The sequence below is a fragment of the Macrobrachium nipponense genome, chromosome 39, assembly GCF_015104395.2.
Source record: "Macrobrachium nipponense isolate FS-2020 chromosome 39, ASM1510439v2, whole genome shotgun sequence".
Lineage (NCBI taxonomy): Eukaryota > Metazoa > Arthropoda > Malacostraca > Decapoda > Palaemonidae > Macrobrachium > Macrobrachium nipponense.
Window position 1 is genome coordinate 33,747,335 of NC_061099.1, and position 14,029 is coordinate 33,761,363.

At 40.8% G+C, this 14,029-nt stretch overlaps 1 protein-coding gene across 1 annotated transcript in view; it reads right to left on the bottom strand.

The window, feature by feature from the left end:
- Window positions 1–254: 254 nt before the first annotated feature.
- The window catches only part of LOC135210408 (WD repeat and FYVE domain-containing protein 3-like), a 202,300-nt gene continuing 188,525 nt past the window's right edge, over window positions 255–14,029 (bottom strand). The window contains exons 37-43 of the mRNA XM_064243311.1: window positions 10,857–11,024; window positions 8,366–8,567; window positions 7,954–8,158; window positions 7,608–7,700; window positions 7,274–7,484; window positions 6,973–7,146; window positions 255–344 (exon numbers count right to left, since the gene is read on the bottom strand). Coding sequence (XP_064099381.1) covers window positions 255–344; window positions 6,973–7,146; window positions 7,274–7,484; window positions 7,608–7,700; window positions 7,954–8,158; window positions 8,366–8,567; window positions 10,857–11,024 — 1,143 coding nt within the window. The remainder of the gene's footprint in view (window positions 345–6,972; window positions 7,147–7,273; window positions 7,485–7,607; window positions 7,701–7,953; window positions 8,159–8,365; window positions 8,568–10,856; window positions 11,025–14,029) is intronic.

The window sequence follows — 14,029 nt, forward strand, 5'->3', positions numbered from 1 at the left end:
TTTAATATAGTATCAGAGATTGTCATTAATATGTGTCAGAGATTGTCATCAATATATCCAGAAAAAGAATACACTACAATGTATCATATCTATGAGAGTCCATTCATTATTACACTATGCACACCATGATGACCAAAGTGAAATTAAATAACTAAAGCATTACCTGCAGGTACTGTCTATGTTGAAGATCTACAAGGTCACCAATAATAGAGATGTGAGTAAAGGTTGCCATCTGAACATCAGCCATGGACATATTAACTTTTCCGTACAGCTATACTATCTTCCCGGCGGCTCTTGGTTCGTGATGCAAGTCGAGTCAACCCTCCAGTAACCTTCTGTAGTTTCTGCAAGTTATGAAATAATTATTGAGAACAAAATACCAATTCAAAAGTAAGTTTATAGAATCAGATATTTAAAGAAAATTTTAAAAATGATATTGTTATGATACAATAAAGTTTCATACATACTTACCTGTCAGATATATACTTAGCTATAGACTCCGTCGTCCCCGACAGAAATTTGAATTTCGCGGCACACGCTGCAGGTAGGTCAGGTGATCTACCGCCCTGCCGCTGGGTGGCAGGAATAGGAACCATTACCGTTCTAGAACCAGATTTTCTCTCTTCCACCTGTCTCCTACGGGGAGGCTGGGTGGGCCATTTATCGTATATATCTGACAGGTAAGTATGTATGAAACTTTATTATATCATAATATCATTTTCATACATTCAACTTCCCTGACAGATATATACTTAGCTGATTGGCACCCTTTGGTGGAGGGTAAGAGACAGCTAACTGCTGAATAGACAGGTAAACAACATACGTTGTAGGTATTTATAGACCTTGGTTCCTATCTGTTTAGACGGAGGGTTGACTTCCTAGCTATTGCTTAGGAGTCTGCTTCGTCTCAAGAGCCTCAGCGAGGATGTGACCTATGGCTAAGAGTTCTTGTGGGTCTGCCAATGGGGTCTTATCCACTTACTCGGCAGAGCCAACCTAACTGGCATTTTGTCAATGGTGCTAATCCACTTATATGACAACATACCTATGCCTATTGGCATAATTAAGGAGCACAACACCGATCCCAATCACCTGATCCTAACACGAGGGTTAGCGCTTAATTTGAAAAGAGTTATCCCCAAACTCCTTTCAAAAACCCCAATAAAAATCACTAAGTTAAACTAAAAATTAACTCACTACTTAAGGATCAGTGTCGGCTCCCTATCCCAGCAACGTATCCGCAGACCCGTATAACCAAGAGAGAAGGATCTCTCGTAGGTTAAAATGACATCCTTCGTGTAATGGGAGGTCAACACAGAGTTGCATCTCCCGTAAGTGACAGCTCATATGTCCTTTATGACCTATTCTTATGGAACAAACAAGAATTCATAAAAGCTCGCACTTCATGCGCTTTTAATTCTCAGCTGTTTGAAGGAATCATCAAGTCACTCTTGAAGTGCTTAAGAGATCCCACTTGTTTCAAAGAAGACCAGGGCTTTCCTTGAAATGGATCTCTTCTGGATGAAGCCTGGAGCCTGGCTGGCGCTTCGCGGCTGGCAGGCGCCTGGCACCTGGCTGGCGCCTCGCTCCTGGCTGGCGCCTTGCGCTTGGCTGGAGCCTTGCATCTGGCTGGCGCCTCGTGCCTGGCTGGCGCCTCGCGATTGGCTGGCGCTTCGCGCCTGGCTGGCGCCTTGAGCCTGCCTGGCACCTGGTTGGCGCCTCGCGCCTGGAAGGCTCTTTGCGCCTGGCTCCTGGCTGGCTTTTTTTAGCACCTTGAGCCTGGCTGACTCCTCCCCACTTGCTGGAGCTTTGAGCTTGGTAGAGTCTCGAGGCTGTCTGGCGATGTCCACATCGGACACTCTTATCTGTCTGATTTGTTCGCCTCCAGCGCATCTGCGCCAGGTTGGAGGCCCGCTCTTTCTCCACATCAGACAATGACAGTGTTCCTTGGATCTGTCTGCCTCTGGCGTTTTTTCGCCTATTTTGGCATTTGGCGCTTGGTTGGCACTACATTGTCCGAAAGTCCTGAACAACCACAATAGTTTATCAGGAGACTTGTAGAAGGGTGGAAGAAATTCTTCCACTTTGAGCTTTCGGCCTCTCAGGCAAGGGGAGGTGACTGTAGTCAGCTACATCCAGTAGACGATAAGATATCTAACAGTACAAGAGATGAGTCTTCCTTCGAGGAGGATCCTTCGTGAGTACTTCCGTTGCTAACGAGATCTCTTCTTACATGTTGATGAGGTTTCTCTTTGCAGAATCTTCCCTATCCTTGCCCGAAGGAAGGGAAGGAGTTTGAAAGTCGAAGGAGACTCTGAGCTGAAATTGGGCGGACCCCTAATTTCTTAGCTCTTTATGTATCCCTCTGAATACCTTCTGGGAAGCATTTCGAGCCCTCATCGCATCCCAAAGACTCTGTAGGCAAACGTTTAAACCATTTCTTCTTCTGTAGATGAAAACGTAAGTACCCTGCCTGGACAACGAAACTTCTATCTGAAAGCGTCTAGTCAGGAATAGAGGGTTTTAGTTCTTTTGCCAGACATACTATGCTGGCAAGAACCCATTGCCGAGTCTCCATTGAATCTGATGCAAGATTCCACTGCACAAAAAATTAACTTGCCTTCTTGGTCGTCTAGGACCAAGAGAAACAAAGAATTCCCTCATAAAATTTCTCAAAGAAGTTTGATGAGGAGCAGTTCCATCTTGTCAGAACACGGAATCTGAGGCCCCAAAAAGATCCCCTTCAAAGTACATGATATCCTACTCTTGTCGTATTGAGGTATCGTATAAGATCCCGAAGGTCTAAATTCTCCGCTATCTCTAATTCCCCTTGTAGAGACAGAGTATAGCCTTTTACTGCGTTCTTTGACGGCAGAAATATACAAAGGTGATTCTTCCCTCTGAAAGGGAAGAAAAACCGCTATGTGGTTCACAGAGGAATCGGAAGAGGACAGTTTCCCCCTTCCATCTAGCACGATCTGTAGCAATTCTATGTCTTGACCGCGAATCTTGTCTTTTACCTTGAAAAATCCTCTCATTCATGTCTACTTCTGGTCAGTCTGCACGCAGACAGACTCAAGAGTGGAGAGGTTGTTCAGGTCCCTTTATAATAGATTCTGATAGAATATCCAGACTCTCTTGGAAAATCCTTCCGAAACATGCTGTGAGAAGGGCCAAGAGAAACAATGAATTTCCTCATAAAATTCCAAAAAGAAGCTTGATGAGGAGAAGTTCCATCTTGCCGGAACAACGGAATTTGTGGGCTACGAAAGAATCCCAACTCGAAGCACATGATATCCTCGTCTTAGTCTTATTGATGTACCATATAAGATCCGAAGATCTTAGTTCTCTGCTATCTCTAAGTCCCTTTGTAGAGACAGAGTATAGCCTGGTACTGTATTCTTTGATAGCAGATATATACAAAGGTGATTCTTCTCTCAGAAAGGGAAGAAAAACCGCTGTGCGGATCCCAGATCGAACACCCCCCCCCCCCCAAGTAAGACGGGGAACGAACTCAGGAACGAACCGTGAAGTTACCAAGCCTTCTATATGAGAGGCTACTGAATCCTTCGGTTAAAACCCGCTAAATCTAGAAATTATCAAGTCCAAATAAGTTTGTCTTGGTATCCGGCACCCTTTCGTATGTCGGTTTTTCTAGAGACTCCAGCAAGGTAGTGACCTGTAAAGCTGTTGAGTTCTAGAGGATCTGTCAACTGGAACGTGACCAAAATGCAACTAGATCCTAATTACAGACATCGAATTCGGGTAATGCATTCCTAGAGATGCCAGCAATGACGTAACCTGTGTGGTTGTTGCTCACTAATGAACTGTCACGGGGAGCGTGACCACAATGTGACAGATCATATAGGTGTTGTTTTAGACACTGAATGCTGTATATGCTTCACTAGAGTTGCCAGCAAGGACGTGACCTATATAGCTGGTGCTCTCTATATCGTTTGTCAACTGGGACGTGACCACAATGTGACAAAACCCTTTTATCCTACTATGAGGGCGAAGCCAGAAGCATTACCATATTTCCATTTTCTCACTAAGCAATGCTTTCATAAGCATAAGAGCATTATATAATATAGTGTTCTGCTGCGTTAGAGTCCTTTAATAATGTTACCTTACGGTAAACAGCATTAAAAGGTTGCAATATCTTTCTTATTGAAAGCTTCTTAGCAAAACGCAGACAATATTTTATTCATGTTTGCTTATCTATCCCCTCAATCCGAGGCTAAGACCGTGATTGTAGGGGAGAGATACGGTTAGTTAGTCCATCCCGCAGGAGAGAGAGATGTAACCAACCGCTCATGACCGAGAACTAGATGGTACTTATTTTCTTCTAACTGCGTTGGTCTAAGCGATAGCAGTCTCCGTTAGCCGTCTGGCCTTACTCTTCCAGAGTTGCCAGCTACTCCATTCAATAAAGGAATCTTATAAAATTATTATCGAGCTTCAGGAAGTTCTCATTAATGCATATTTAAGCGAAACAAGACTTCGTTAAATCTAGAAGCTGAGTCGGTGTTGTCTTAACACTCCCTTTAAGCGTAGTCCTTCCTAGGAAACTCCTGGAAGGATACGGGTAATTGAGTTGCACACCAAAGAGGTAACTACGGTATGCGCCTATGACTTGACCGTACCGTATTCTCATACAGCAGATTCTCTACTACCTTCTTTCCCTGCCGAGGCAGATAGAGAAAGGAAAATTTTTACTATCTTCGTTCTTTTCGTTAATAGAACGATAGAAAGAGTATATATATCTCCTTAAGGAAGGAAGTTAATCCAGGAACTCTTTAAATCTTCGTGATTTCCTCAGAAATCGCGGAAGAGACAGAATTCCTGTTCATATCTAGGGTTTACGGAAGGAAGTTGATATTTTCTTTCCGCCATCATACCCGAATGCCGATGAGATTCTTATAAAGAAAACTCCCAAAGCTCTTGCCTCTTCATAACGAGGGAAGAGCATGAATGAAGGAGAGAGTCCGCATTGAGAGGAACTGCCTATCACAGCAGTCTTCTGAATATTGGATAAGGGCTTCTCTTAGTATCAGAATCCTTCTGACAAAAGCGATGGCCGCCTGTGCGACATCTTGCACCTTTGCCAGGAGAAAGTTGATCAAGTTAAAAACTCAAAGAGGAGCCTTGCGACTGACCTCTCTCTCATAAGGAGATTTGGAATATCCTGGCGCCTGGCGCCTGGATAGTTCCGCGCACCTGGAATGTTCCGCACGCTAGAAAGGCGACTCGCTCCTGGAACGTTCCGCTTGCGTGGAAGGTCCCGTGCGCCTTGATAGTTCCGAGCGCCTACTAGGCTCCTTTTGGAAGGAGCCTCTTGCCCGGAAACGTTCCATGGAAGGATCCTTCTGTTTGCCACTCTACTATAAGGCTCCTCGCTCTAGCCGTCTGTTTTCTCTTTGAAGGCGCCTTGCGCTGAGAAAATTTTCTGTTAAGCTCCTCTCTCCTGGAAAGATCCTCCTGCCTGGAAAGGGCTTCTGTCCTGCCTGGCGCTTCTCGCCAAGATGGTTCTTCTAGTTCTGAAGAAAACCACTCATATATAGGAGCTAGTTGCTTGGGAGAAGACGGAACCCTCTCAGGAAGCTCGGACACAACTCCACACTTCATAGAAGAATGCGGAAGGAGATCAGAACTCTAGTTCTCGCTTGGAGGGAGGAACGCGGCCCGAGCCCGGCTGCTGGAACGCAGCTCGCGCTCTGGAACGCGGCTTCCTGGCTGGCTCTTCGCTTGTAGTCCAGTTGGCGCTCAGTGTTCTCTTAGTTTTCAGAGAACGCGCTAGATCGTCCAAACTGCAAACATGTACATTCCTTTTCTTTTCTTTTTTTTTTTTTGTCTTTTCGGATGTAAGATGAAGAAACGGAAGAAGAGACGCACTTTTTAAGGATGCCTTTCCAATGGCTATCCTTGGCAGTCTGGGACGTTCTACAGATCCTGCCGAGGGGACGCCTGATCGGTGGGGATTCTCCATAACCTCCGTAAGGCTTTCGACATTCCTTCTCCTCTGGGCCAGGGAGCTTGGAAGCGGTCTAGGCCTGGGAGCGAAACAGAGCCGATCAGAACGCACCCTCCACTGCACTAGGAACACTAAATTCACTTCTTACTTTATAAGAGCTCGCATTTTGAGCTACATCCATTTATCTTCAAATTTATGAATTTGTAGATTCTGTGGAGTAAGAAGGTGATGAGGATGCAACAACTACTAGTACTGTTAATACTCTAACTGCTCGTTAGCACGAGAGCTATTAAAGCTTCTAAAGGAAGCGTATATAGTTATATGCTTTTCTGACTTCCTAAAGTAGGAAGTTAGAGTTTTATATTTCCTCAATCAAGTTCTAACACTTATTACACGTATTAATGAATAAATATTAATAGTTCCCTTTCTTGCAAACTATGTGAGAGTCTACTGAAAAATTCGGTAGTTTCACGTAATGTATTCTTCGAAATTTCGAAGCCAAATTCATTAAAAAGTTAATAAAAGCGTATGCCAAACCAAAGACCCAGTACTTCCCTGCCAAAGACAGCCCAGAAGATCGATGGCGATGAAAAACGAAAATCAAGTCAGGAGGTACCGAAAATGTATGTTTACAATACGGGCGACAGAGAAAATCTGGTTCTAGAACGGTAATGGTTCCTATTCCTGCCACCCAGCGGCAGGGCGGTAGATCACCTGACCTACCTGCAGCGTGTGCCGCGAAATTCGAATTTCTGTCGGGGACGACGGAGTCTATAGCTAAGTATATATCTGTCAGGGAAGTTGAATGTATGAAAAGCTAAATTTATGGATATATTTGCTGGGTATAAAGTACAAATATTACTCTCAAGTGACATCATTGTATATGTGTGCAAATAAAAGAGGATCCTCCATAAATCGTTTTACAACTGAAAGTTTATGCATACAAAAGAAAAAATTGTCCTCATATCAAAATCAAATGATAAAGAAAAGCATAAACATACATTTGTGACACTCTGTATTTGAGTGGGTATCTCCCATGGAAGACGATATGACTGCTTTTTCTCTCCCTCAAGGAAAGCTATCCATAACCGATGAGATGCTTCATTTACTAGGTCTCTTACACTAGAAAGCTCTGGAGCCTTCCCACTTCCCGCACTTAATGATACTTTAAAGACCTGAAACAAATAGATGAATATAAATATTTAAGAAAGTCCTTAAACAAATTCTTACACCAGATATTAACAATACAATAATAACAATATACGTATATGTAAAATACAGCAAAAAAATTAAGTAGCTAACCTCCTCAATAGCTGGCTTCTTTGTTATGTACAATTCCTCCCATACTCTTGTTGCAGCTGTGATCATAAGGTTGTGACTCTGTGTGGCGGTGGCTTCAGCAAAATCTCGCCCAGTTCCAGTGTTGGTGTTGCTAGTACTGTCACCTGTTCCAAGGTCATTTCTCTCCCCACCAGGGTTAACATGCCATAGTGACTTATTGGTTGTTTCAGTGCTGTTAAGGAAAGTTTACTTGGATTTAAAAAAATGACAGTAGTGAAATCAAAATACAAAACTATGAATGACAGTTAACACAGATTTGTACACTTGAATACTTTCAGAGCAAAGTGGAACATACTTGATTTTGATGTCAGCTGTGAGTTGCAATAAACAGTAGGTAAGGCAAGCAACAAAGTCAGGTTCATGATTCCCAGCACCAAAGACGACACTTCTGAAGAATACAAAATAAATCACAGTAGTAGTAGTAGGATTATCATTCATGATATATCATCAGTTCTAATAACCATTAAAACTCACTACTAGTATACTCTTCCAACAGTCCATCGTAAGATATTAACATCTTTCTTATACCTAACATTATCATAATATATATTTACAGCATGGAAATGAATACCATTAATAACATGAGGTTAACAAATATTGTATACTTTGGAGATTAGTAAACTTTTAAGAAGCCACTGTACCTATGTGTAGTGAGTTTATGTAATCCCTCTAATATAGACATCTGTGCTGCTATAGAATCAGCGGGTCGGGATAGCAGGTATAGGATTGTTCGATTCAAACAGTGATATATGGACTCTAGATTTATTCCAGATGCTCGTCGCTTCGCTTGAGAGATCAGCTTGATGATAAAATCAAATACTTCATGGGGATCTTTACTAAAAACACCTGCAAAGACACATATTTAAATGTGGGGTAATGTTAAGACACTTTCAAAACAATTCTCAATACGTATGTATTATTCAAACTGTCTAAAGAATGATTAAATATTGCCTTGTTTTTTATGCACAGAACTACTATTTTACTTATTGCACAATCAGAAATTTTACTTATTGCACAATCAGAAAAAATTAAATTACTTGGAAGGCTGCTTACCTGCCCAGAGTTTGTCAACAATCCTTGCTGCCAAGTAAAACACATTTGGAGCTATATGCTGACTAGAGCCCCCTGCAACTATAGGCAATGCTGCTCCTTCACCAATTAGAATATCAGCATCAAGCAAATGCTCCATTAAAGTACCAAGAAGTTGTGTTTGAAATTCACAGACTTGTGCAAGGCTGCTATTTTCAGGGGTGGCCTGAAAAAAATGAAAGCCCTTAAACTTTTACCAAGTACTTTAGATTCTTAAAGTAGAGTGCAATATTCATAATTCTGGACCAAGTACCATTATTCATAATACAAATACGTATCCTTTAAACCTCAGCTGGGAAATATTTTGCCCAACTCTTTCTCTTCCACTGGATTTAACTAAAAAAATTGCTACACATTTATTAAAAGTTAAAAGAAGTTAGAAGCATATCTAACTTCAGGAAATTTGGCATCTATAGCAATTTAATTTGCAGTTTTCTTGGGAATTTATCAATTTTTGTAATATGGAAATCTTGGATTTTTACTAGGCCATAAATAATTGACTGAACAGACAAACCAAATGCTGAATGACTTATCATTACACGCAAAACTATGGCTAAAGATCTGAGATCTCACCTAGTGGGGAACCCTGTTTTATGTGCCAAAAGCTCATAACTTTTCATCTTTATCTGCTGACATATCACGTGCACCAATCAGAAGATACGAAGATGTTTCTTTATAAAAACTAGGAAAATTATAGCCTTGAAGTATACATGTATGTCTTAAATGCTACTGAAGCTGAATACCTATTTAGGAGGACAACAATTAACTTTTGATTAGTTTCACTGACATATTCTTACAACTGGAAATCACTAAACAGTTCGTAATTTCCAGTCAATACTGTACTTAAATGAACCCTGGAAATGTTTCTGCTTATATTAGCCACATTTCTAGAATCTTTAGAGTTACAACATAGTCTTCTACCAATCTCTTGGCATTGTGACAAAAACCAAACCTACATAGCATATAAATATGGTGTGGATGTTGGTTGCTGACTGATGAGGTTGGGATATATGTGTTCCAGAATATGTGACATATGGTGATGTTGATGGACATCTTCATCAATTTATAACAAATACATGATCAAGAGATATAGATGGGTCCTAATATAACTAGGTAAACAGTTCCAAGGCACTCCACATAAACTGATTAGCCTTCTATATACAGTGGTCTCCCTGTATTCACAGGGGATGTCTACCAGACCCCCCCCATGAATATTTAGAATCCACGAATAGTTGGAACCCCTATAAAACTGTTGAAAACTGTCTATTTTGCTAGGTAAAACTCAAGGAAAGCCCACTAAAAATTTTTATGCCTGGTTTTTTAATAGTTTTATCTCAAAAAGTGTATTTTATGATGAAATCGATAAAAACCAGGAATTTCTGGATATTTCTCATAGAAAAATACCACGAATAGGCGAATTTCCCGCAAATAATGGGTACATATGGTCCAGAGAGAAATCTGGAGATGTGCGAGTCCAGGAATCTGGAGAATGCGAATACGGGGGGGCCCCACGGCATATACGTACTTATACAAAGTGGCTTGTGTTGGAGTTTAATCCATGAGGGATTCATCTTTAACACAGACATTAAAATGATAAACAATTTTGCTGAAGCAAGAAAGGCTGCATGGCCATTGCAAAAGGATATGATGAGACATGTAGACCGTAGAGGTGACAGATGTACAAGTTTATTACGTGAATAACTTCTTTCATAGAAGCAACATGTAGATGTTATGAAAATAAAAAAAAGATATTAAGTTTATGCATACGTTAGCATTAGTAAAAATAGTTAAAAGATTTTATCATAGTATCTTGAAGTGGTTTAACTAAATGGTAAACATGAAAACCCACTGGGAGGCAAAACGATGTACAATTCACAAATTCTTGAAGAAAGGAGAAGAAGAGACAGAAAATATTATTCCCGATGGAGTGAAAGAGTTACCGGTGCAATATGGCCTTAAAATCTATGACACATGTGACAGTGCAAAATACAAGTGGCACATGTGAAGGGAGTCAATGTGCTACTGAAGAACCTTCTGTGTAGGTATACCATTCTGTACCTTTATTTGGTATAAAAACATCTAAATATTCACCTAATGGACAAGATTAATTCAACGGTGCACAAACAGATATAAAAATGAATCATCAGTACATGAAAATCATAAATTTAATTTTTTCAAGTCTCATTAACTTCTTCGTCTCATTAACTGCTCCTGACTGCACAATACAAAACCCAAGTACATTTTGGCAGAAGTGAAGAACATTTTTGATAAACATTTGCAACTGGCAAAAGAATAAAAGACTTACTGGAGCTTACAGCTAATGAGATGAGAATTCTTTATTAATTTCTTTTACCCGGTAAATCAACTCATTTGCAAACAGGACAATGAGGCTTTAATAAAAGTACATGGTTAGGAATTCATAGGACCTTATAAAAAAAAAGTTTACAGAACTTACCTCCAATAGCAGGTCAATAGTATTAGGTCCTTTGCTGGCAGGTGGCAAGGATAAAGAGTCAACGACTAAGTTCTTCAAGAAGTCCATAACTTGTTTCTTGGCTGGATGATTTGTTAGGCTTCCATCTGTTTCACACTTGACAATGACCACGTCCTCACCAGTAATAAACTGTCAAGAAAGATTATTTTTTATCCAGCAACTTACTAACAGGTCTGCAATACTAAGAGTACTAAGTTCCTAAAATATCTACAATTTCCTCCACACCTGCACTTTGTAAGTTACTCAACATATTAGTTGAACCAGCCCAAGAAGAGCCATTGTTAGGCTCAGAGGGCTGGATAAACTAATCCATAATAATAATAATAATAATAATAATAATAAAAATAATGATAGACAAAATGGTAATGAAGAACAGTAGGAGAAGGAAAACCAACCTAAGCATGGCATGGATAGACTATAAGAAAGCCTTTGACATGATACCACACACATGGCTAATAGAATGCCTGAAAATATATGGGGCAGAGGAAAACGCCATCAGCTTCCTCAAAAAAGGGATTTTGACATAAGGAAAAATCTATTTCTTGGGCCCGAATTGGCTCGTCTGATGTCGCCAGCGAAATATCCTTTAATCTATTATTTCTAGGGTAAATGTACTAACACATACCAGAGAATAAATAAATAAAGAGAAAGGTCAGTATAACTGACTCGCTCACCCTCCAAGAGGGTGTCGGTATGAACACTATGGCGAGTGAGACCACTACCACGAGCCAAATGCCAAAAGAATTCTCCCACTACAAAATCCCCCAAGAGGAGAGCCGACCCACAGAGTGGGCAGCACTTACTACTACTACACTCCATCCCATGCTGCCGACTGCTGCGCCTCTGGGTGGCCATCCTGAAGTTAGCAGACAATCATTGGGCGATGGGATGGGTAGGGCGGGATTTTGCTGGCGACACGAGCCAATCGCCCAGAAATATATTTTTCCTTACGTCAAAACAAAATCCCTTTTCTGGCTCAGCTCGTGTCGCTGCGCAAAATCGTACCAGAGAAATAGCACAAGATTGTAAACAAAATCAACAAAATAAAAAGAGGTCTCAAATAAAAAGTAAATTAAAAGTAAAAGAATATAATTGCTAACAAGGATACATATACACAGTGATACAAAATAGAAATATTGCTTAAATTACACTTAATTCTAATAATATTTCTTAACTTAAGGTAATTTACATATATACAGGGGTAATATGGCATATATGTACCAAAATGGTATCTGTGTAAAGCTATGTATCAAAATTCCAGAGCAATTAACATAATAAGTTGAATAAAAACAAACTCAACAATAATAATATATAAAGGAATGTATATGACTTAATATACAAAACCCGTAACCCATTACAATAAGATGTATCCCCTAGCATAAAAATAAGGGGATGACATCCATGAGATCAATATGCATCATCAACTGTGAGTTGTCCCTAAGCAAAAAAATAAGGGACACCCATCACATCATTATAAAAGCAGCTAAGACACAAGGTGACCGTAAATGAACAAGGCAGGAATAGACGAACTGTTGGGTGAGGCAGGTAGAAAGGAGGACTGGATCTTCTACTAAAGATTAGTTAGAGTCAGGGGAAACTATGTTACCCGCTGCTACTGCTGAAAATTTCAGAGCTTCCAAGGACTTTAAGTAATGGCGTTTTGAACACTGTCGGCGATTTCCATCCAGTATACTTTTTCAACTCATCGAAGTTCATATGTTGGAAATAGTTAATTGAGGTGGCTACTGCCCTGACATCATGTGCTTTTGGAAAGAGTCAGGATGGCTTGTTTAATGAAGTACAGGATTTGTTGCCTGATGCCTTTAATAGATAAAGTACCACCTTTTTCTCTTTTAAAGAGAGGACCCGATGAGGATGAGGAGGTCCTAGACAGAAAGGCTCGTAAGGTTGAAACTGGGCAAAGAGATACATCTTGTGGAAGGGGTAGAACCTTCCACGGTTCCCACCTCATCAAAGGATCTTCATTCTTAGCAATAAAGCTACGTTCCGGAGAAAGTAGCACTTCCCCTGTGGAGGAACTGGATATGATCCGGAATCTCTGGATAAAGCCGACAGTTCTGAAATCCTAGCTCCTGAGGCCAAGCTTAATAAAAATAGAGTTTTTCTTAAGAGCATTATAAACGAGCATGTGTCATTTCTGGGCTCAGCTCGTGTCGCTGCGCGAAATATCCTTTAATCTATTATTTCTAGGGTAAATGTACTAACACATACCAGAGAATAAATAAAATAAAGAAAAGGTCAGTATAACTGACTCGCTCACCCTCCAGGAGGGTGTCGGTATGAACACTAGGCGAGTGAGACCACTACCACGAGCCAAATGCCAATAGAAATCTCCCACTACAAAATCCCTCCAAGAGGGGAGCCGCACCCACAGAGTGAGCAGCTCGTACTACTACTACTCCATCCCATGGCTGCCGACTGCTGCGCCTCTGGTGGTCATCCTTTCAAGTTAGCGCACACGAGTTGGTTGTGATATTTTTCCTCTCTGTGTTTTTTGTGCCCTTTCATTGGATTTTCTATTATGGAGCGTGCAGCTATCGCAGCAGCTAAGTTAAGTACTCAGTATTTACGGTTAGTTGGTTTTTTCCGGCCCTGAGACAGTATTTGCCGTTTTTTAGGTATAAATACGATCTCGGGGTCGGAAGCAGGGGCAGCATGGTTCTGCCTCGTGATGGGTTCGTTCTTGGTCTCCCATACCTAGAACATCCCCTTATTTATCTTCGCTCTATATGATTATCCGCTTTATTTAGGGTACGGTCTACTCAGGTTTGTCATGCATGCATGTATTTTACCTTACGTAGGCTTCTCTTCTATCCGCCCTAGTCCAGGTTCTTAGTATCGGCCTCTGACTAGCTTTGAGTGGTAGACTTGCCTTCGGGTTAGTCGTACACTCCTGGATTTTTTCTCCTGCTATATTGTTTTCTTTCTTTCATTTTATTTATTTATACTGTGTATTTTATTATTGTTAGGTTAGTTAGCGTTCTGCTTAGCCTAGGTCCTGGCTCTTTGAGCCTATACTACCGCTCATCAGTTCGGTTGCTTCCCTATAGCATCTCTCTGATCAGTTGGTTTGGCCCAGTGGGCTTATTTGCTACCGCTTTTCAGTTCAGTAT